The sequence below is a fragment of the Coptis chinensis genome, chromosome 3, assembly GCF_015680905.1.
Source record: "Coptis chinensis isolate HL-2020 chromosome 3, ASM1568090v1, whole genome shotgun sequence".
NCBI lineage: Eukaryota > Viridiplantae > Streptophyta > Magnoliopsida > Ranunculales > Ranunculaceae > Coptis > Coptis chinensis.
Window position 1 is genome coordinate 2,502,487 of NC_141458.1, and position 22,685 is coordinate 2,525,171.

Consider the following 22,685-nt stretch of genomic DNA (forward strand, 5'->3'; position numbering starts at 1 on the left):
GGAAACGAAATATTGTGCGTTGTTTGGGAGGATGAGGTAGACTCTCGTGTGTGTGTTCATTGTGTGAAGTTTCGAATTGCAAGGTTTGTTAACTCGAAAGGGCAATGCGTTCTGCGTACTGAAGTCCAGGGCCGATCAACTTACCATATATAACACTCCTATTTTTTTATTTCCTTTTTTAATTAAATATTCTTATTTTAAATATTTTGGAAATTTGGGGTGTGACACCATATCACTACTGGCAATTTCTTTTCTGATTGTCTTGGATTGTAAATAACAGATGTGAGCTTTGGATGAGGGAGAGGAATCCGAAATATTCTGTAATGTTTGATTTTTGTAATTATTGGTTACATACTCAGCCATTGCGTTTTATACTTATCCTTCATTCTGTTTTTATAAGTCTATCGATTATATAGTCAGTTAGGATCAAGCAACCTACATATATAATCATCAGAAGGCATTAGCAATCAATCACCATTATAACCATAGTTACGCTCAGTTTCTTTCTTCAATATAAGACGTGTGAGGGGATAAAAAAATTTGTGAGGAATGCTTAGGAGTTACCCTTGTAAATAAGTAACCTCTGGGCTACCCTTGTTTTTCTTCTTTAATTAGTCTTCCCATTTTGCACAAATTCCTCATCTGTTATAGCTAGACTAAAGGCTTAGCTATGTGCCTACCTTTTAACCTTTTTAAGGACACCCTCTTACAACTTCCAAACAAAAGTGGTGTTGGCATGGGACTGTTATTGCCTCTTGAGATACTGATGCAAGTTCTTCCCTTCTGAATCAGATGGATTCATATCTGAAAGAGGTTGACATTCCTTCTGCACGGCATAGGCGGCTTCAGCTAAAAAATTGGTACCCAACTCTTTTTAAGAGTGAGCAAGAAATCCATTAGATCATACAACACACACCACTACCTAGGATGCTACCAAATGTTATCCCATCAAGGACATAAGTACTCAATTTGACTATATTAGGTTCAGGTTGGATCCGAGAACGGGAAACCAAGTACAAGCAGAGAATTCTCCACTCCGTCAGTTTCTTAATGCTTACAAATAGAGTAAAATCTTAGCAAAGATATTAGAAAAGCTCCACTACCACTATCGCACTTCCAAAATTTTCACAACTATAGTGAGAATATAATCAACAAAAAAATAGTATGAAAAAAAAAACTAATAAAAAACATTCCAATAAACCAACGTTTTTTTAACTTCACTTTTTGCCCTTACAAAATTATCATTTATCATTTATTTTGAGTCCAAAACTATTAAAGAGTAACAAATGTGTCTTTGAATATTTGATGGGGTAATGAGACTAAAACAAATATTCAAAAGCTCAAAAACCAACTGGCCAATTTGTACAATTCTAATAACCTATAACAAACCCGTAAGCTCTCCATCATTTCTTTCACTCTCAATTCTTAAACAAACGTCAGACATCAACCCAAAAAAAAACACAAAAATAAAAAACAAAAAACAAATTCAGAAAAGACTTGTGGCGCAACTTGTTGCATAATTATCCTAATTATTTGTAAAACTCATTATCATTATCAATAAAATTCTCACTCAAAAAAAAAAATTACTTTCAATATTAATATTTTATAGTTTTCTTCACATGATAGTAGGACGTTATATATATACTTATAGGATTATAGAAAGTTAACAATTTGTTAAATTATTGTAAACTTGTGGACTATATATAGACATAGTAGTATCAATTAATGACTTAAGTATTTAAGTAGTTAACTTCGTCAATCCATATTAAATTCTTAGTAGTCAACGCATTCTAGTTTGGTGAATTGAAATAAATGTATAGTTTTATTAATCTTTATTATTTAGACCTTCTAACAAAATAAATAAATAAATAAAATTGCATAATTTCTTTTTGGGGTGGGGGTGGAGTGTGCATATAATCTCTTACTCTATGACTTTGAATCCTGACTCCGTCCATACTCCAAAGTAGCTGCCATTAGTCATATGTTAACTCTTTGGGGACCACCTTCTTATAGAAATACCACTCGAGCCACATGTTGCTGTAGAGAAGGTTGAAATCTTCATTTAGTTTTTCATTCGAATATATGACAATTTGTAAGGAGGGATGTTAAAAAGCATCAAATTAGATAAGAAGATGAATTTCAAGTTTTCAACACAAGCCCCAAGGCAATCTACGATTAGTTACTACTCTACCATTATTATTAAATGAAACACAAAAAAACATAACAAACTTACTCTTTTCCCATCGTTCACATGCATAAACGTATTACGTATTAGACGAATTAAACTCCCGGGTTTGTCATAGTACTTCGCTTGTTTTGCTTGCAATAAGGTCTGAACATACCCCAAGTTTGATGCGGTGCTTCTCAATTTGGAAAGCTAAGTTACTGTTCTCGTACGCATATAATTTTCAAACAATGCAGTGTTTCTATTCAAGTCGAGTTTCAGGTTCTTTCCTGCATTAATCATGAAGTCGTGTTTCCTCTTGGTACCCAATAGAGCGGGATGCTTAATGAGCACCTTTTCGGAGCTGCAATAATGAAACCAACCGGTAAAAAGTCTACTACTAATTTGTAAGAGATTGACAAATTTTAAATAATACTGAGCAAAAGTCCAGATTCATGATTGATGTTGGGATGTTTATAAAACGAGATCTGCTGAAGGACCCGTAAGCTCTCCTTCATTTATTTCACTCTCAATTCTTAAACAAGTGTCAGACCTCAACAAAAAACAAAAAACAAAAAACAAATTCATGAAGGATTTGCGACACAACTTGTTGCACACTTGTCATAATTATTTGTAAAACTTGTTATCATTATCAATAAAATTTTCACTTAAGAAAAATAAAAATAAAAAACAAAAAACAATATAATTTTTTTTACTTTCAATGTTAATCTTTTATAGTTTTCTCCACATGATAGTAGGGTTATATAGACTTATAGAATTATAGAAAGTTAACAATTTGTTGAGTTGTTGTAAACTTGTTGACTAGATTATGTAGATATATATAGACATAGTAGTATCAATTAATGACTTATGTGCTTAAGTAGTAACTTCATTAGTTCATATTAAATTCTTAGTAGTCAACGCACTCTAATTTTGTGAATTGAAATAAATGTATAATTTTGTTAATCTTTATTGTTTAGACTTTCTAATAAAAAATATATGTACCTTTCTAACAAAAAATATATGTATATATATATATATATATATAGGGGATAGAGGCAAATTTTTATGCGCACATTATAGCCACATTTTTCACATATAAATGAATTAAGGTCTGGTTTTTTGTGGAGATGATCTCCCCACCGTGAAGATCATTCTCACAAAAAATTATAATATTTGGATATGTCTAACCATAACAATCTTGATCCATGTACGTAATATTTTATATAATGCAATCTGGCGTGCTGGTATACAAGTGAAAAAGGAGGCTCATATCAATTTCCTTACTGATCCCAGAGAAGGTAGATCGATGTTTCACTCTACAGATATCTTGATATATAACTGTTTTAATGGAAAACATACATGTATGGATGTCACAGGGGTATTTGCATATATCTTGATATATAACTGTTTTAATTGAAAACATACATGTATAGATGTCACAGGGGTATCTCCTTTTGTTAGTAATAGAGTCTTTGGAGTAGGGCAAGCAACTATTACTGCATAGAGTGTTAGACAACAATTAGTAATATGTGTTTGGGATATGATGATTGGTTTTGTTATTTAGAAAAGACTAGCGCTCTAAATCATTTGTTTGATTTATTTTTCATAATAATAATAATATAATAATAAATAAATAGAAGTTGTTTAATACCAGTAATCATCAACCTATGCAAATCAGATTTTTCTTGATTGGCTTCAGATTCAGATAATGGGTATTCCTATCCTAATCTACATTTTAAATTCAAACTAACCTGGCGTCCAAGTTAGCTACACAAAGATGGTTAATTAATCAATCAGGTTTCATTTTATTGAATCCCTTTATTTCCAAGATTCACTTCAGAAGATGGCAAGTAACCAGCAGTTTATATACACATGACCAGGATGGCAAGTGTTTTGAGAAGATAGACGGCAATACATATATGATCATCATAACAAAAACCATTCTATGCTACACAAATCACAGTTGTGAAGTTAGGTGCACAGATTGAGAAGAGGCTTTTAGTATGTTTCTAACATCTTTCCTCTCAAAATAGCTTCTGCCTTTCTCACCTGCTTCACAGGTCCTATGATGAATACCTAGCAAAAACAACGCAATTACTCAAGAACAGCATATAACAGAATATGTAATAATTGAATAAAATTGCAACATTCAGTAAAAACAAACATTGTACTTGCTCAATTGCAAATATTTTTTTCCTTTTCTTTTTATAGCAATTTTTGCTGTTCCATAGAGTTTAAACTAGAAAGAGAAAGGTGTTACTTCATTCTGATTAACAAATGGTTAGTAAACAAACCTTGTCCGGTGGTCCTTTCGCACCTCCAATGAGAATTTCAGCACTGCAATATTGATTTGAATTAAAAGCTAGGGTAACAAACCTAGTTATTCACAAATGACAATGAACGGAGGCAATACTTACTTGCAAGATTCCTTGACTGACAAGATAGAAGCTCCTCGCCTACCAATAACACAACCCATTTTTCCATGAGGAACATTCAACACAGACAGAATCTCCTCCTCAGGAGCGTTCCCTTCTACAATTAGGTTATCTGCCACGATGACACTCGCTTAGAACTCGGAAGTGATAATGGTAACCATGCATACAAAGAATGCATTGTAAAAGAGATCATTTATTCAGGCATTATGATTTGAGTTGGAAGATAAATTTTCAAAATATGCATGCACGCCAAACTAAACATCCTTCCACAAATAAAATGAAACAGATAATGTCACTGGTGTGATATTCAAATATCAAAAAACACAAAAAAACAAAAAAACCTGGAACAGGAGGAACAGGCGGCCAATCTGCATACTCGTTGTCATTGATGCAGAAACATCTAGAGTATAGTGCACCTCGAACAGCAAGATGCCATAAGGATCTCTCATTCAGTTTCTCCATCATCTTATGGTAGATGTAGAGAAGAAAGCACACATCATCTGCAGCAGCACGGACCATTTGTTCAGACAGCGGTCTGTATGTCCAATATCCAGGATCCTGAAATTACAAGTACTGGCCTAATAAATTTTTAGCAGTTGGAAGAAGTGGACAACAGTACTACTATAGCCTAAGTACCAATACGTGTGTAAAAATAAACATTACTGCAGCTAGCTATGAAGTGGTAATGAGAATGGCCTAGATGTAGGTTTTGAAAATAAGTTATACCCTGTGTTTGATTGAACAGGAGATTTTCCCTTTAAGTTTCACTTTGTAGTTTCATGATATAAGAAGCATATACAATATTCTTTTACCAATTCTCATTAATTTTCTTGGGAGGAAAACTTTAATACTCGAGGGCATACAAGGATTTTCATAGAGAAGATTAGTAAAAGAGAAAAGGCAAAATGGAACTCCCTATGGCATCCAATTTATCCACTACAAATAGTGGTTTAGCCATGAAAATTCTGCTCTGCAATCAAACTCATCCTTAGACTCAAAACTCAAGAAGTTGTACAATAGATCAAGCATGATAAGAGAACTGCTTCAACCAAAATTGTTTCGGCCAAAAAGAATTCACGGAATAAACCTTCTGAGCTCTCAAGAATGTGTGGACTTTGGAAGCTTTCTTTCAGCCATATTATAGGGTGGGTAGATATAAGGAGTTTCATTCCATGTACCACATTCAGGACAACAAACGAAGTACCAGAATGAGGATATTTCCATAAGATAGATCCAACTAAAACGGGTAAAATCAAAGAGAATCTCCTATCTACTTGCATCTGGTAACCTTCGTTACTTAGTTTAGAATATACAGAGAATGCATTGCAACAAATAAAAAAATCTAGTATTGGTTTTTTCTAAAATTTCCCATTAAGATTCAGATGGGATTAATTTGCAGTATTCTTTTGAAAGATCCCCTATTTAACAAAAACTTTTCTCAGCAAAATCAAACAAAATATCATAACCAACCTGCCTAAGAAGAACACGGACTTCTTGCTTCTCGAGATATGGAACACCTACAAGAAACATCCTTGAAATGAAATCAAACAATAGGTGGAAGGCATAGACATAGATACCAAGAGATGTCAAACCTAGTGTCTTCACATTAAGCAACAAAATTGTTTTGAAATACTGGTTTCAGGGAAAATTAATAGTTCTTGCTCCAGTAGACAAGTTATGAACCATGTAAAGGAAAAAGCATGGAAAAGCAAGAGATCCATTTGTCCAACTGGTGTCACAAATACCTCACATTGCTTCATTCATGGCAGAAGTGAAAGATTTCAGGGCAATCACGAACCTCATAAATAAACCAAATAGCACAAAAGTCTGGAAAATTTACAAGTACACAAATTTGATCTATTTATTTTCTTTTGTTGGTCAGCCTTGAATTAAAAATAATTCGCCAAAATATATTGTTCATGCAAAATAATAACGCAGCCGGATGAATGCTTCGATTACAGAACTTGTATGAAAGGATCTATAATACTGTACCAATTACTAATTATCCAATAAACTTTGCATGTAAGTGAAATGCTATATTACCACAATAACGTGGATCTGCAAGGAGACCAACAAAAGATATGTAGTCATCTGGGGACCTTGTCCTGCCTTCTTGCTCTTCAATCAGTGAATATGCAATCTACACGAATAAAGGACCAAACAAATACCAGTTTTATTACACCAATTGCCATCAAAGTTGGATGAAAGTGATAAGGTATAAATACAGAATCCAAGGAACTAATGTGTTAATAGTTTTAAACACTCAAGTTTTACCTGGGTGTCAACAACGTTGTGCAATTTGATCCCAAATTGAAAATACAAGGCCTGCAACAGAAGATTATAATCACAGATAGTAGAAACAATCTAATAAACATGCAGAAGGGGGGGACGTGACTAAGTCAACTATAGACCTCACTATCTCTTTTGCAATCGTGAATGACTTTTGTGATGTAACTAGACTCAAGAGCAGGCTTACAGGCTTTCATAAGCATCACGCCACCTTGAATGACGTCAACCAGATATATACCATCTGGAAAGGCAAGCTGTAACAAACATAACATACTAAAACTCTTTAGTACAAAATTTTAAAAAGAAAGGAGTTACAAGTGACAGTGTACCTGCATGATACACAGTGTTCCATGACGACAAAGGTCAACACCCTCGCAATCAAAACCAATAACCAAGTGCCTTTCAGGTGAAGGTTTCAGAAACTCAGATGGTAGTTGAGATGCATGGGTGACAATATGTATTGGAACCTTTGATAATTGGGCTTCAGGATCCGGGTGTTTGCCATCTGTAAATGCCAACAATTATAACCACAACCGAAGCGTTTAGCCTAAAGATTGGGCAACGATAAAAAGGGGCAAGGTTATAACTTATAAGCCAGTTAAATGAGAACACACAGCATATATTATTAAAATCACATGCCGCAAATTGAACAAAACCCCAATCCTGTAAAGTGATTCAAAACCTTTTTTTTTTTTTAGCCAATTGAAATCATCAAAAAGCAAATAGAAAATGATTCGAAAGGGAGTGATTATTTGGAAAATAAAAAGAGGGTGTATGTAGTTACCAGAAATATCGTCATCGCCATCAAGCTCTGGCGATCCATCAGTGGCCATGTCAGCCATGCATCAATAATTCTGGGACCCAATAACTAATAATCAAAAGCAATGCCCTTCTTTTTTAGAGCAGAGAAGAAACGGTGCGGTTTTTTGTTTTTAAAGAAACCGACCCGGACCCCATTTCGTGTTTGGAGGCCCAATGTCAAGTCTTTTGTGGTTTTGTATCTTCTTCTGTTTTTTAACATTTTTACTTATGGAACAAATGATACCACTCCTTACATCCGAATTCAGTACATGACTACATGACCTAAGAAAGGTTAAAAACTAGCACCCCTGCATGGCAACGTAAGTACAGAACATTAGAAACACAAGCTACGTGTGATTAAGAAGAGGCTGGTGATATTCTAGTTCAATACCTAAGCTCGAGCACTTGCATGTCTCACCTCGCAATTTGCAGCACCAAGAACTTCTCTCTGAGTCAATAAGGCCTAACCTCGGAATTATTAACAAATCTCATCTCATACAGCACATGTAATTCATCAAAAATCGTCCCTCTTTTTGTTTAATGTGTTTCCTGATTTCACCATGTGTTGCACTACGGACCTATAACCATAGCTATTAAATTCGCGTTTAATACCCATTTTATACACGTTTTATATATAAAAGATATGATACAACTTCAAAATTAAAGGTTTTGAAAATCCACTTAAGTAGAACCTTCCATACCTAAAGAATATCGAAGAACTAAAGTGTTAAGAAGTAAATATAAAAGAAAAATTGAGTCATGCATATATAGTTAATGAGCAATTCTGACAAATTATTACATTTTAGACTTGTAATGCAATAAAATATATCCGATTTTTTTTCGTATTATATGCATATAAAAGACAAATTGTATGTTTGGCGTTTTTCGTTTTTTTGACCGAATTTTTAAACCTATTATTATTTAAAATTTAAAATTTTTAATCGGTATCAAATTTTTGCCGTCCACAACTTTACTATCTATGAAAGTACAGTATGACTCTATGAGCCTATAATGCCATCAAATTATGCTACTCTTTGAATTTTGTTTAAATTGTACCAGAATAATTTCAACATTCAATCATTCATCAAGGTGCCTAATCTCGTGTTTTCTACAAGTGACACCTCACTTGATCAGAGATTTGTAGTTTTGTCCAAGTCAAAAAAAGCTTGCTAACATCTATCCACATGGGACCCACAAACACCCAACACTTTCCCTTTTTGTGTAGTTGAGAATCCTCTGTGGATTTCCAAAGCTGACACTTTTCTTTCCCGTTTCTCTCTCCTTTTTTTTTTTCAACTCACAAAAAAATCTCGGTTCCTCTTTATTATTACCAAATGTTCTACTGTTGTGCAAGCAAATCTGTTTGTTTGCAATACTTTTGGACAAAAGGAAAGTTTTTTGCTATTTGGGTATAGTTCTAACTTTCAAAGCCCAGCTCAAATTTCGAAATAAATAAAGGTTGTAGAAATAGATTTTTCACTGTATTTTGAGGTTGGGTCTGTGTAGAATTGATGTTTCCTGGAGAAAGTTATCATCTTTTCAATCTGGGTGTTGTTGTATTAAGCTCAGCTTGGGTGGATATCTAGTTACATGATTTTGGTGTTTGGTTCTATACAATTTGGGCATTGTTGTAGTAAGCTTAATTTTGTAGATAAGTTGAGATATTCAGTTCGTTTTGTCGAATTATATTGAAATTTAAGCTGTTTCATTATATTATGATGTTGGGTCCTTCTTGAATTATTGCATTTTGAGGATAGTCCCGATCACGCAATTTAAGAAGCTCAACTTGAAAGAGTATTTGGTATTTCCAGTGTATGTTCGTTGTAATATTGGTGTAAATCAGATTGTTTGTTTCATTCAGGTGGTGGGTTCTTTTGGAATTGTTGTATTGTTGTAAGAACTGGTTTTGAAGAAAAATGTCGTAGTAATTTAGCTGAGTTTGCTGTAGAAGGGTTGGTTCTGTGGGAGTTGGTTAATGAGTGAAAGCCTTGAAAGACTGTGTAGTTATAAAATGAAAGGGGGGAAAGATGAGGATAAGAACACAGGCCCTATGTTTCCTAGGCTTCATGTTAATGATACAGAGAAAGGAGGACCAAGGGCACCTCCAAGGAACAAAATGGCTCTATATGAACAGCTTAGTATCCCCTCTCAGAGGTCAGCCTCGACATTGCCTACAGGGCACAACACTGCCCCCGGCCCTTTACCTCCTGTGGCATCGTTGAGCCAGGTGAATTTTTGAGAAGTTAAATGGTTTATTTGTCTGAAAGCCATCATGTCATTTGGTTTGTCATTTTATTGTTTGCTGGTGGGTTTACTTATGAAGTTTAGTTTGAATTAACATTCTCTTTTACAAAAGAAATCAGTAGCTTTGTTTTTTTGTTGGCTCTCTATGAATTAATCTACTTGGTTTTCCGTATGACGTTTTATGCCTTGATTGGATCTTATTGTGGTTCTTTTAGTCAGAAAGTAAAAAAGATAAAATATGAACACTGATATAACATCCATAAATTACCCTTTCAAACAGTGAAACACTTCACCGTGATCAGTTCCTTGGTCATCCTGATCATGGCACAAAAGGCTATAACCAGTAATTCAAATAGTTTTGTATATGGAAACAACCACGGAGTCATTGTTTGAACAGCAAATACAACTTGATATGAAAACATCACAACATTTACCAAATGAATACACACATGATACCGTATTTTTGTGTTTGCTAGAGTTTGATTTGTCATCGAGTGCAATTTAAACAGATGTAAAGAAGAAACTGTATGAAAGTAGGTACAGGAACTGTGATCAGGAGGTGTTTTTATGGGTTTAGAAAGTATAGAGCATAGTACAAATAGTTTATGTGCTGCATTGTGATAGTAAGTAGTAACCCATGTGTTTTTACAAAAAAAAAAAAATCTCTTTTATTCTATGGACTCTGACAGTCTGACTTGTGATGTTAAACTAAATAGCCATGCACTGCTTGATTTTTGTATTTAAGTTGTTGAAGTGCTGATATTAAAACAGATTTTTTGTTATGTGAAAGGAGAATTTCTTTTTTAATCTTGTGTCGATCTTAGAGATTATTTTAAAACAAGAATAACCATTACTTATGGCGTTGGGAAAGCAGCCCATTACTTAGGTGTACATGTTTATTAAAAACTTCTCTGGATATTCTTTGTAATTTTTTGAGAATAGTATTCTAGTTCAATAAGCTGACAATCCTTTTTTTGTTTCTTTGTTTTACAATAATCAGTATACCTGATGGCTGACCTATGACTCTACTACTGTAGGGAGCTGGAAATGCGAGATCTGTGTTTCCTCCATTTTACATCCCCCCGTCTGCACCTGCTCATTCAGATGATAATCATAATTTGCATTCTTCTGATGGGATGCATTTGAGGACAAAAGCGAATAAATGTGAGTCAACATCTATGAAGCCTACAAACTATAGGACTTCAAATACTTCAGTACGCCCTTTGTCAACTTCTGAATGCGGCTCGTTCCCCCTTTCCAACTCTAAGAAGTACATTTTGAACAATCTAGGAATTGATAATGATTTTAGTGTTCCTACCTTTGTAGATCCAGGGAATACTCTGTGTTCCACTAAGGATCAGCACAATGTGGACAAGGAAAGACTTCACCCTAGCTGTTCCACTGAAACCTCCGGGAATAGTGCCCAGAAAGCTTCATCGCCTATATGCAACTCTTCAACACATCTTCATAGTGCTCGTGATAAGCACCTGAAACGAACCAACACCACGGATCTGTGGTCAAGACAACATGTCAGAAACCACTGCAAAGACAATCCATTGGAATCTTTATTGAGTATGGACTGTGCCGAAAGGAGTTCTTCCAATCCATTTACTCGTGAAAAAAATGTGGAACCTTCGAAGCATGCTTATGTGTCTCCAGATCAAGAACATCGAAGCAGTCCCTTGGATGATTTACAGGGATTACGTGATAAGAATAATAATGGGAACTCACAGCAAGAGTATAGAGCTGGCATTCTTACAGAAAACATTTCATGTGGTGATGGCATCTTAGTTGAGCCAATGTACCCACTGGGAAAGGGTGAAGTTTTACCGATGAGAAATGAATTTCATTCCAGAGCCTCTGTCGGTAATGGCCGTGAAAGTTGTAATGAGTTCCGTGAAGACCAGATACATGGAATGCTACAAGTTGCAGATGTGGACAGAAATGATGATGCGTCTGAAACCTCCATGGTGGACTCTATAGCAGGCTTCGATATATCTCCTGATGATGTTGTGGGAGTCATAGGTCAGAAACACTTTTGGAAAGCTAGACGAGAAATTGTCAGGTGAGTTCCTTTCTCTAACAGTCAAGTTGGCACTAGTTGCTCATTTAATTTTCAGGATTAAAGGTCCTGTGCATGTTGGCTTTTAAATCATTTACTCCAACTAAGGTTACTAATGTAGTGTTCTATTGTACATTGGTTTTTTTAGAATACTTGTCTAAAAACCTATGTTACATGTAGACACTCATGTCTTGCATCAGTCTTGATACAAACAAACAGAGTACTCATAATTTTTGTAGTGCATAAAAGATTCTTAATAGAAAATAAAGGCTTTTAGGATGTTGGTTGCAATATTTGGCTTCTAAGAGCATTCCTAATGGTTGTGTCATATATGACTTGCAACGGAGGCAAGTCATATCAGATTATAACACAGAAACCACAGCCCCAAAAGTAAAAGTTGATTTTAGTCATAGCTCTTCACTATGCGGCAAGTCTTGCGCCATACGGCAAAGCTTCTGGCACATGGTGTCTTTACTTTAGTCACAGTTCTTATTTTAGTAATAATTCATCACCATGCGGCAGCTGACCTGCCATACGGCCAAAGACTTGCTGCATGGTGGGTAAAACTAACACAAAGTCATTGGTTACTTTCCTGGCCAAATTTAGCGACAAAAATGGCAAATAACGTAGTTTTTCTAGCATTTGAGCCATTGGGGCACAAAAAAAATGTTGTGTCAAATATAGTTTATGACAACTGTTGGGGATGCTCTAATGGTCAATGCTTAATACAAAGATAATTCCTATATAGCTAAGTAACACAAGTACTTGTAGTTGGGTCGGTGTCGTAGACCGGTGGAGGCCTCATGTACGGACACTTTAGAAACCTATAACGTTGACACGGCTGGAGTATTACAGGTAGGGCTATAAGGAATCCAGGTATTTGAAGTCGAATCAATAGATCTGTCGGAAATATTGTTTTGTCTGTTATGACTTCTACGTTTTAACTTCTATCCTTGATAAACCATTGTTAAGCAGAGCGAAATTGGAAAATTATATATGATTGTCATTGGGAGTTTGACCACCCTGATCTGTTTCTTTAAATTTAAGTAAGGAGGTGATCAAAGTCCTATTGCTTATCTTCCGTAATAGCAGCTCCAACAATGTTGATACAGCATGTACCTTTGAAGTAAAACATGAGCCACTCCATTAAAGCATTAGTATCTGCAAACTCCAATCTAGAAATTTTTTAAGCTTTCCCATTTTGTGGTTTTTATCCATCTTGTGTCCCTTCTCTCACAAAAAAGCACATTCTGGCTAGTCAAAGGTTCTGTTATTTGTTTTCTTACGATAAACGTTATATGTGATTAAATAGATTAATTTAGCCGTATCTTATTATTTTCAGTCAGCAGAGGTTGTTTGCAGTGCAAGTTTTCGAGTTGCACAGACTGATGAAGGTATGTTGTTCCTAGTAAAGTCCAGCTTTTGAGGGATCTTTCCTAACTGAAGGAGAAACTCTTTTGTAATATTCTAATTTTTCTTAGGACAGAAAAATATTTGATCGGGCTTAATTCCTACATGTCGTAACAGGTTCAAAAATTAATTGCTGGGTCCCCACATTTGTTGCTTGAGGATACTGCTTACCTTACCAAATCTCCTGTGAAGGCATCTCCTCCTAAGAAACTCTCTTCTGAGTATATGCTGGAATCTCCACCACAGATAGTTAAGCAAAAAGCTGTACCTCAGAAGCCTAAGCAGAGCACCGAGTGTGCGGGTGAGAATGCAGGTGTGAAGCCCCTTCTTCCATCTGTCACTGATAGTGTCAACCGAGAACTTGTTAATCAGCAATCAAGTCATGGTCCATATCATGGGAGTCCGGCACTACCCTCTGCAACAGATAATAACAAAATTGGTTGGTCCTTCCCTGCACCACCACAAAATCAATGGTTGGTTCCTGTGATGTCACCTTCTGAAGGACTTGTCTACAAACCGTATGCAGGCCCTTGTCCTCCTGCTGCAGGTTTCGTGGCTCCAATTTATGGAGGCTGTGGGCCTATGGGCTTGCCATCAATGGGTGGAGAATTTCCTAGTCCTTATGGCATTCAAGCTTCTCACCATCAAGGGATCGGTGTTCTACCTTGTGCTCCTCCACTTGCTCAACCTTTCTTCTCTCCCTACGGCATGCCAATCATGAACCCAGTAATGTCTGCGTCATCCATTGAACACATGAACCATTTTACTGGATCTCTGTCACATGGGCAAGCTGAACATTTTTCTACAGGGCAAGGCAACTTCAACACGCACTCTCGGACATCTCGTAACATCTCTAACCAGAAGAGTGAAGCTATCTCATCTAGTTTCCCGAAGTTTCAGAAGATCAAGGAAAGTGAAGTACAAGGGAGTACAGCGAGTAGTCCTGGAGGAAAAACACGGGAAGAGAGAGCAGGTAAGGTTTCTGAAGGAAGGGATGCATTGCCTCTTTTTCCCATGGCTACAGCAGCAGAAAATCCAAACGAACCCCTCCAGACTCAGAACATTGACCAGCAGCATACTCGAGTGATCAAGGTTGTGCCTCACAATCGTAGATCGGCGACTGAGTCAGCGGCGAGGATTTTTCAATCTATACAAGAAGGAAGGCACCAGTGCGATTAAGTTACCTGCTCTGGAAGTTCATCTTTATCGCAAGCCTATTGGTCATTCTAAGCACTTGCAACATGGACTCATCTGATATGTTGTTGTTGTTATTGTTGTTGTTGTCATTTCATGACTAAGTTTTGCATGCCATAGCAATCTGAGTATGTGTTCTATACATGTAAATATATTCAAGAAAGATAGAAAGGCATTCCATGTGTAATGGACTTGTGTTATTCCTTCTAGTTGTCCGTGTTGACCGCAACATTATGTATCCTCATACTACTGTAACCTTCTAAAAAAATAAATTACTGAGTGTGAATCAACAACTTCCGATGCCGGTATTGAATATTTCTTCTTCTTCTTTATATGTCTTCAGCTGCAAAATGGTATGTATTTCTTTCAGATTGGCAAATTTCAAAGTTACGGAGTTGTGCCCAGTATCATTGCCCTTCATTGGTTTACTAATACAATCAGATTTGCACTCCCACATTGATTTTCTGGTTGTGCTGAACTGGTAAGCTCTGTTTGTATAATTTAGTTCAAAATCAGGAGTCGATAATATAGCCATGTAGGAGCGACTCCCGAAAGATTTAGTTTAACACTTTAACCCCTATCAATAGTCAGGCTTTTGTCTTTTGGAGTTAATTTTCAAGTTCACATTTTGTTTAAAGACAGATGTACTTTCACGGATCGTCTTTACGCAACTCTTTTGATACCTGCTCTATGCGAAACATGAAAATGAAGTCCTCCCAAGTCATAACTCATAACCACAGTTTGAAGGTAATGGCCGTAATGCACATTGATCAAGAAATTTCAACCACATTGAACAATAGTATACAAAACTACCAATCCTAAAAACATACACAAAATGCCATAAATGACTAAATATATCTCAGTAAGAGTATTATCTTCTCCTAGATATGTGGATCTAGGAAATCTTCTGTATTATATATACTTACTGTTTTATATCAATAAAATTATCATAAATATTCAGTAAATCATCTTTGACATGGTATCAAGAGCCAACTCCGATTTTCTTTTCATTACCACATTACTATAGGAATCGGAGCTTTTTTTTTTGGTGTTTTGATTTTTTTTTTTGATTTATTTATTTTTGATTTTTTTTTCTGGTCATATAATACAATATGTTACACTATATCAGATTGTATTTATTACCCTCTTCTTCCTTATCGTTTTTGTCTATTGATCTAGTTCATTGTTTATGTTCTATATCATAATGACAGACTTACCTACTAATAATGATTCCGTTGTTGTGCATTCCAATAACGATTCCGCTGTCATGTCTTCTAACTCGAAGAGTCACTTAGTCACTGCTGCCGGATTTATTGCCCAGTCAGGTATATCTAACTCTGCTCTTATTGCTTTTACTGGAAATAGTGATTGGATAATTGACACGGGTGCTACTGATCATATGACTTGCGATCGCTATAAATTTAACCATTTCTCCTCTAGTTGTTCCAAATCAATCATTACTAATGCTAATAGTATGTCATCTTCAGCTGTTGGTGTTGGCATTGTACCTCTATCCCCTTCTTTATCTATCCATAATATTTTATTTGTTCCATCAATAAACTGTAACATTCTCTCTGTTAGCCAATTAACCAAATCTCATAATTGTGTTGTCTTGTTCTTTCCTACTCACTGTATTTTTCAGAACACCCTTACCAAGGAGAGAATTGGCAGTGGTAAACAAAGTGGAGGATTGTACTATCTGGATGATGGTTTTCAACGGTCCAATCAAGGAGTCCAAGCTCATGTTATGAGTGACGATAAGGTTAATAAAAATAAATGCGAGATTTGGCTTTGGCATAGAAGACTAGAACATCCCTCATTTGGTTATCTTAAGAGATTATTTCCATCTTTATTTAATGGTTGTAGTCTTTATGATTTTGCTTGTGAAACCTGTGTAATGACGAAAAGCCATCGTACTGTTTTCTCTTCGAGTGATAATAGAGCTGATGCTCCTTTTTCTTTAGTTCATTCAGATGTTTGGGGTCCTGCCCCACGTCCTACACATAACAGGATGAAATGGTTTATTACTTTTGTCAATGACTGCACTCGAATGACCTGGGTATATTTTTTGAAACATAAAAGTGATGTCTGTATAGTTTTTCCCCTTTTCCATCAGATGGTGCTCACACAGTTTGGAATCTCTGTAAAGGTTGTTCGCTCTGATAATGGAGGTGAGTATTTCAAAAAGGAATTGACTGGCTTTATGCATTCGGCTGGTATTCTACATAAACCTCTTGCTCTTATTCCCTTCAGCAAAATGGGGTTGCAGAACGAAAAAACAGACATCTTTTAGAGGTCACTCGGTCTTTATTAATTAGTGGTCATGTCTCATCTCACTTATGGGGCGAAGCTTTGACCTTTGCTGTTTACTTGATGATCGTACACCTTCTAGTGTTGTCCAATTTCGGAGACCCTTAGATGTGCTTTCTCGATCACCTTTATGCGCTTTATTGTTGTTCATTTAGCACCCTATATCTTCGGGTGTATGGTGTATGTTCATTTACATACATAACAACACACCAAACTTGATCCACGTGCGTTGAAGTGTGTCTTTGTTGGGTATGACTCAACTCAGAAGGATTATAAGTGTTATCAGATATCTTCTAAAAAAAAATTTGTCTCAATGGATGTCATTTTCCATGAACACGACCATTTTTATACGTAGATCACTGATTCTTCACTTCAGGGGGAGAATAGAAATGAAATACAAAATCATGATGATATAGTGGTCTTTGATTTATCGAGACCACAATCACCTAATGATAAAAACTCAATAGAAGAAGTCGATGGAACCTCCATTGAGTGCTCAAGTGAAGGATATGAAGATCAAGTCCATGATAATACATTACCTCCTACAACGGATCCACTAATCCAATCTTCTCTAGAACAATCTTCTTTAGAAGACCCATTAGAGGTATCGCCCGACTCTATTATTGTTGATTCCAATACTCATAATGTTGGTGATTCTAATATTCATGATGCTAATCTACCTAGTCTTAATTCTGAACTAGATCAATATCATCTTCCACCTCGATCTAACTGTGGCCAACCACCAATTCAATATGAACTTGATCCTAAAGCTAAAGTGAAATATCCCATAAGCAACCATGTGTCATCTCACAAGTTGTCCAAGTCATATGCATCTTATGTATTCTAGTTATCATCTGTCTCTATTCCTAGTAAAATGCAGGAAGCTTTAGCAGATTCTAGATGGACCAAAGCTGTGGCAGAAGAAATGGCAGCATTGAAAAAGAATGCCACTTGGGAACTTGTAATCTTACCAAAGGGAAAGAAGATAGTGGGGTGCAGATGGGTATTTACAGTCAAGCTCAAAGCAGATGGGGCTATTGAGAGATACAAAGCTCGGCTGGTTGTGAAAGGGTATACACAATCTTATGGTGTTGACTATCAAGAAACTTTTGCACCGGTTGCTAAACTCAATACTGTGAGAGTACTTTTGTCATTAACAACTAATAAAGATTGGCTTCTTCTTCAGTTTTGATGTTAAAAATGCTTTCTTGCATGGAGATCTTACTGAAGAAGTGTATATGGATCCTCCCCCAAGTATACCAGAATACTCAGATACAACAATGGTCTGTAAACTAAAGAAGGCATTATATGGGTTAAAACAGTTCCCAAGAGCTTGGTTTGGCAGGTTCACCAAGTTTATGAAGAAGTTCAACTACAAACAAAGCAACTCGGATCACACTTTGTTTTTAAAACACAGAAGAGGTAAAATCACTACTTTGATTATATATGTTGATGATATGATGGTGACAGGTGGCGCTATTGAGAGATACAAAGCTCGGTTGGTTGCGAAAGGGTATACACAATCTTATGGTGTTGACTATCAAGAAACTTTTGCACCGGTTGCTAAACTCAATACTATGAGAGTACTTTTGTCATTAACAGCTAATAAAGATTGGCCTCTTCTTCAGTTTTGATGTTAAAAATGCTATCTTGTATGGAGATCTTACTAAAGAAGTATATATAGATCCTCCCCCAGGTATACCAAAATACTCAGATACAACAATGGTCTGTAAACTAAAGAAGACATTGTTTGGGTTAAAACAGTTCCCAAGAGCTTGGTTTGGCAGGTTCACTAAGTCTATGAAAAAGTTCGACTACAAACAAAGCAACTCGGATCACACTTTGTTTTTAAAACACAGAAGAGGTAAAATCACTACTTTGATTATCTATGTTGATGATATGATGGTGGCAAGTGATGATCTTGATGAGATTTCTAGCTTACAACAGTATTTGGCTTCTGAATTTGAAATGAAATAGCTCGGAGACCTTAAATATTTCCTTGGGATTGAGGTAGCCCGATCAAAGAATAATATTTTCTTATCCCAGCGGAAATACATTCTTGATTTATTATCTGAGACGGGAATGCTCGGATGTAAGCCAATTGATACTCCCATTGAAGCGTAACCACAAGTCAAGTTTTACGTGTTTGAATGCAACTCCAACCGATAAAAGGGAGATATCGGAAGCTTGTAGGGAAACTGATTTATTTATCGCATACCAGGCCAGATATTGCGTATGCAGTTAGTGTCGTGAGTCAATTCATGCATGACCCACGTAAACCTCATATAGATGCTATAGAGCGCATATTGAGATATTTGAAATCTGCTCTGGATAAAGACTTATTGTTCTCGAAACATGATCACCTAAAAGTAAAAGGCTACACTGATGCAGATTGGGCAGGTTCAGCCGACAACAGAAGGTCTACCTCAGGATACTTCACTTTTGTAGGTGAAAACCTTCTGACTTGGAGGAGTAAAAAACAGCCAGTAGTATCAAGATCAAATGTTGAAGCTGAATATAGAGGTATGACATATGGGGTATGTGAGTTGTTGTGGTTGAGAAACTTGTTGACGGACTTGGGTGTTAAACCAAAAGTGGAAATGAATCTGTATTGTGACAATAGGTCAGCTATAGAGATAACTCATAATCTTGTTCAACATGATTGGACGAAGCATGTATAGATTGATAGATATTTTATCAAAAAGAAACTTGAAACTGGAATTATTACTTTTCCATTTGTAAAATCTGAAAACCAACTAGTCGATGTCCTTACTAAAGGAGTGGCTAGCAAGGCATTTATTGACTCTCTTGTCACCAACTTAAGGGAGAGTGTTGGAATATTTGTTACCTTAGTTAGGATTAACAAGTATTTTGTAATCTTAGTAAGAGTATTATCTTCTCCTAGATATATGGATCTAGAAAATCTTTTGTATTTTTGTATATATACCTACTGTTTTATATCAATAAAATTATCAGAAATATTCAATAAAACATCTTTGACACTTGATATGTCGTACTTACCAAAAATTGCCAGAATTGAAGCTTTTTTAAGCCATCGACTAATTATATGTTTCTATGGGCACAGAGGATTTCGACCAGGTCCTCCAAAGAAAAATTCAGGATCTGCCGTGTATTCCCAGAAATTAAAAGCATGGTAACAGTTGTACTCGTCCGTGTAAGTGTCAACAAAATAAGGGTACTTCAGCTCGAAAGAATTGTCGCGTATTCGAATTTGTCTCATGAAGCATCCCCAACCTTCACTTCGCTCGGTACTTCCACTGCCCATAGCTGTTGCTGTGTGAGGAGAATTTCCTACTCTAGAGCTGTAAACTTGACCTCCCCATTGTACAAAATTTGCTTGGTATCTTAATGCCCTAAACAGTTCAGCTGGAAAATATCCAATGTCCACGTCAGTTCCATATCGTAACCACCAGTTCCCAGTATCAGGATCCTAACCACAAGAGGTACGTAGAAATTCATATTTGTAGTAATCATTTTGTGTCAAAAACTTGAATACATCTTGAGTGCTGTATTTCCAAGCAGAGCAGTAAATCAAGTAACATACCGATCACCCTTACCTTGTGGAGGAAAAGAGTTACTGTATATTGGTATGTACCCGACCCTGAAACAGGATCAAATGCAGAACCAAGGGCGATCAGACTACTGGTTTGTACAAAACCAGGACATGTATGGTCGAAACAACCCGTCTTGTGGGAGGCATCGGCCTGCATTATATTGTAGGTGACAAAAAACGTAAGAGTATTTCGAAAGCGGATACTGATTTTCGATAAATACCCAGTAATACTCTAATTCATTTTGTGTATGTGTGCAAAAACCGCATCTCACAAATAAAACTTACAGTCCAATAGGCAAATAAACGTGTTCGCCTGTCACCATATACTTTTGGATTCACCTGGAATACATACCGAAATGTTAGTAGAGTAACATCAAAAAAAAAAAAGTAGAGTAACACTACGTACATTTATAGTAAGCCAAGAGGTTAGAGTTCAATCAAATTTTTATCCAACTCGCCCGAGTTACATTTTTTATTAATAGAATCCGAAGAAATAATTTTCTAATACAAATACTTACTATCCATCCAGATTCAACGCTTTCGTAATCGTTATAAGCACCATTTTGAAGCCATATTTGTGCACTGCTGAATTCATCGTCGAATTCAACACCTGGGTTCCAAATATTTATGTCTGCCTTAGCTGCTGAATATCTGAAGCCTTCAGTAAGTAGTACTGCTGTCTAATTCATTTAAACACATTATAAACAAAAATTTTAATGAACTGAAAAGAAATGGATAACATACTTCAGAAGAATTATAAAAAGAGGTAACTATGGTTGGAACATATTACTAAACCATATACATGATACCAGTTATAAGTACATAATAGAGGTTGTAGTGTTGTACATATATTGGTCTAATTGTTTGTTACGTACTAGTAGCCCAATCTGAATGTAGGATCGATAAAATTAGCAAAGAAAAGTGGCGTACCGAATGATTGGATTGTAGTAAATGTACATTCTCCTTTTCCTTAATGTGATGAGAACCATTGATCTTGTTAGCATAGGGGTACTCATTTCTTCTACGCTCATTGGCAATCGTTGGATTCTTTCGTCCAAACCTATCAAGAGACTCAGCTCTTAGTAGGTCTCGCTTTTTAATCCGGCGAATGGGAACTGTTCCTTCAGGACAACTTCCACTTCTATGCCAAATCTGTGGTACCATAACGGTGGAGGAATTTTGTTTCTCTTTGGTATGTTCTGTCACTTCTGTGGGATCATAGCTTGGTTTCATCTGCATTTCACAAAAATTACTCAAAAAATCAGAAGTCGTTTAGTGATACAACTTTTTCGGCCCAATGGGCAGATCGCGGGGTTTCATTTTTCAGTATTGTTGCTACTTGGAAAGAATATACTTCGGTCTTGTTCATTTCTGAATTGAGAAACAACAAATCAATATCTGATGTAATCCACCAAAATCAATCAAGAAAACTACGAAGAAATTATTTTAGTTGGCTTTAAGAAAAAAATGGCTAAAACATTACGTACCTGGATGGTGTGATTTCTTAGAGCAGGATTCCTCAAAGCTGGTTGCTTATATATGTCTACGCAATCTATGACATCCCCATCTTTACTCTATGGACGCCAAAAGAGTTCGTGGTAAAAAAGAATTTAGAACTTTATATCACTAGAACATAATAATCGCACAGTAGTTAAGATTTTATGTATCTTTCAATACACTTGTGACTTGTGTGTATCTGGAAACACAGATGTGACAAGCAAGAAGCTAATTGAATCAGAAACATCTCAGAATGAAGAACTTGAAAGTTATTTACATCCAGCCGCAGCAAACTGGTTAATAAAGCTAAAAGAAAATATAATACCTGAATGCTCTTTATAGCTGGTCTATTGAGAAGCTTTAGCTTCTTATTCATTTCTGAGAATTTGTGTTTAGACACGAACATTCCACCCCCTCCGTCACTTACAACCACAATGGCCATTGCTAACAAAAGCATTAATGCTTCCAAGCCAAACCAAGGAAGGCAAATGATCTTCACCATCGTTTTTTTATGCCAGACAACCCTTTTCTTCAGTGAAATACGTTGATGATGTATAAAGTTTCTAAAGTTTTGAACAGATTCAAATCTACGCTACTCAATATTGGTATCAGCAAGAAACTTTAATTTCGTAAAGAAAAACTAATTTTAGATGATGGCCATGTACACACAAATAGCATGGCCATGTACACCACAAATAGCAT

The 22,685-nt window shown here is 36.0% G+C and overlaps 3 protein-coding genes across 4 annotated transcripts; 1 reads left to right on the top strand and 2 right to left on the bottom strand.

Annotated features, from left to right (window-relative positions):
* Positions 1 to 3,948: 3,948 nt before the first annotated feature.
* LOC147507226 (3'-5' exonuclease domain-containing protein / K homology domain-containing protein / KH domain-containing protein) lies at positions 3,949 to 7,852 on the bottom strand. The gene is made up of 10 exons (XM_086599941.1): positions 7,676 to 7,852; positions 7,221 to 7,396; positions 7,014 to 7,145; positions 6,877 to 6,927; positions 6,646 to 6,742; positions 6,073 to 6,119; positions 4,944 to 5,160; positions 4,585 to 4,714; positions 4,462 to 4,504; positions 3,949 to 4,243 (listed from the first exon to the last, which is right to left on the bottom strand). The coding sequence occupies exons 1-10, from the start codon at positions 7,731 to 7,733 to the stop codon at positions 4,166 to 4,168; spliced, it is 1,029 nt and encodes a 342-aa protein (XP_086456067.1). The 5' UTR covers positions 7,734 to 7,852; the 3' UTR covers positions 3,949 to 4,165.
* Positions 7,853 to 8,771: 919 nt separating this feature from the next.
* Positions 8,772 to 14,917, top strand: ELF3 (hydroxyproline-rich glycoprotein family protein). 2 transcript variants are annotated; one of them, XM_086599944.1, is made up of 5 exons: positions 8,772 to 9,919; positions 10,974 to 11,100; positions 11,263 to 12,001; positions 13,341 to 13,392; positions 13,526 to 14,917. In XM_086599944.1, the coding sequence occupies exons 1-5, from the start codon at positions 9,668 to 9,670 to the stop codon at positions 14,585 to 14,587; spliced, it is 2,232 nt and encodes a 743-aa protein (XP_086456070.1). In that variant the 5' UTR covers positions 8,772 to 9,667; the 3' UTR covers positions 14,588 to 14,917. The 2 variants fall into 2 exon arrangements, with proteins under 2 accessions (XP_086456070.1, XP_086456069.1); XM_086599943.1 differs by having other exon boundaries at positions 8,896 to 9,919; positions 10,974 to 12,001.
* Positions 14,918 to 19,967: 5,050 nt separating this feature from the next.
* Positions 19,968 to 22,685, bottom strand: LOC147507228 (protein neprosin-like). The gene is made up of 7 exons (XM_086600219.1): positions 22,309 to 22,685; positions 21,974 to 22,060; positions 21,444 to 21,719; positions 21,005 to 21,166; positions 20,772 to 20,825; positions 20,491 to 20,637; positions 19,968 to 20,363 (listed from the first exon to the last, which is right to left on the bottom strand). The coding sequence occupies exons 1-7, from the start codon at positions 22,483 to 22,485 to the stop codon at positions 19,986 to 19,988; spliced, it is 1,281 nt and encodes a 426-aa protein (XP_086456345.1). The 5' UTR covers positions 22,486 to 22,685; the 3' UTR covers positions 19,968 to 19,985.

Excerpts from the sequence above, each read along its gene's own strand:
- LOC147507228 (XM_086600219.1), bottom strand. The coding sequence starts at position 22,485 with ATGGTGAAGATCATTTGCCTTCCTTGGTTTGGCTTGGAAGCATTAATG. Across the intron at positions 21,720-21,973 it reads TAAGAAATCACACCATCCAG|ATGAAACCAAGCTATGATCC; the intron begins GTACGTAATGTT and ends TGTGAAATGCAG. Across the intron at positions 20,638-20,771 it reads GTTTATTTGCCTATTGGACT|GCCGATGCCTCCCACAAGAC; the intron begins GTAAGTTTTATT and ends AATATAATGCAG.
- LOC147507226 (XM_086599941.1), bottom strand. The coding sequence starts at position 7,733 with ATGGCTGACATGGCCACTGATGGATCGCCAGAGCTTGATGGCGATGAC. Across the intron at positions 7,146-7,220 it reads GAACACTGTGTATCATGCAG|CTTGCCTTTCCAGATGGTAT; the intron begins GTACACTGTCAC and ends TGTTTGTTACAG. Across the intron at positions 6,928-7,013 it reads ATTGCAAAAGAGATAGTGAG|GCCTTGTATTTTCAATTTGG; the intron begins GTCTATAGTTGA and ends CTTCTGTTGCAG.
- ELF3 (XM_086599943.1), top strand. The coding sequence starts at position 9,668 with ATGAGTGAAAGCCTTGAAAGACTGTGTAGTTATAAAATGAAAGGGGGG. Across the intron at positions 12,002-13,340 it reads GCTAGACGAGAAATTGTCAG|TCAGCAGAGGTTGTTTGCAG; the intron begins GTGAGTTCCTTT and ends TATTATTTTCAG. Across the intron at positions 13,393-13,525 it reads AGTTGCACAGACTGATGAAG|GTTCAAAAATTAATTGCTGG; the intron begins GTATGTTGTTCC and ends ATGTCGTAACAG.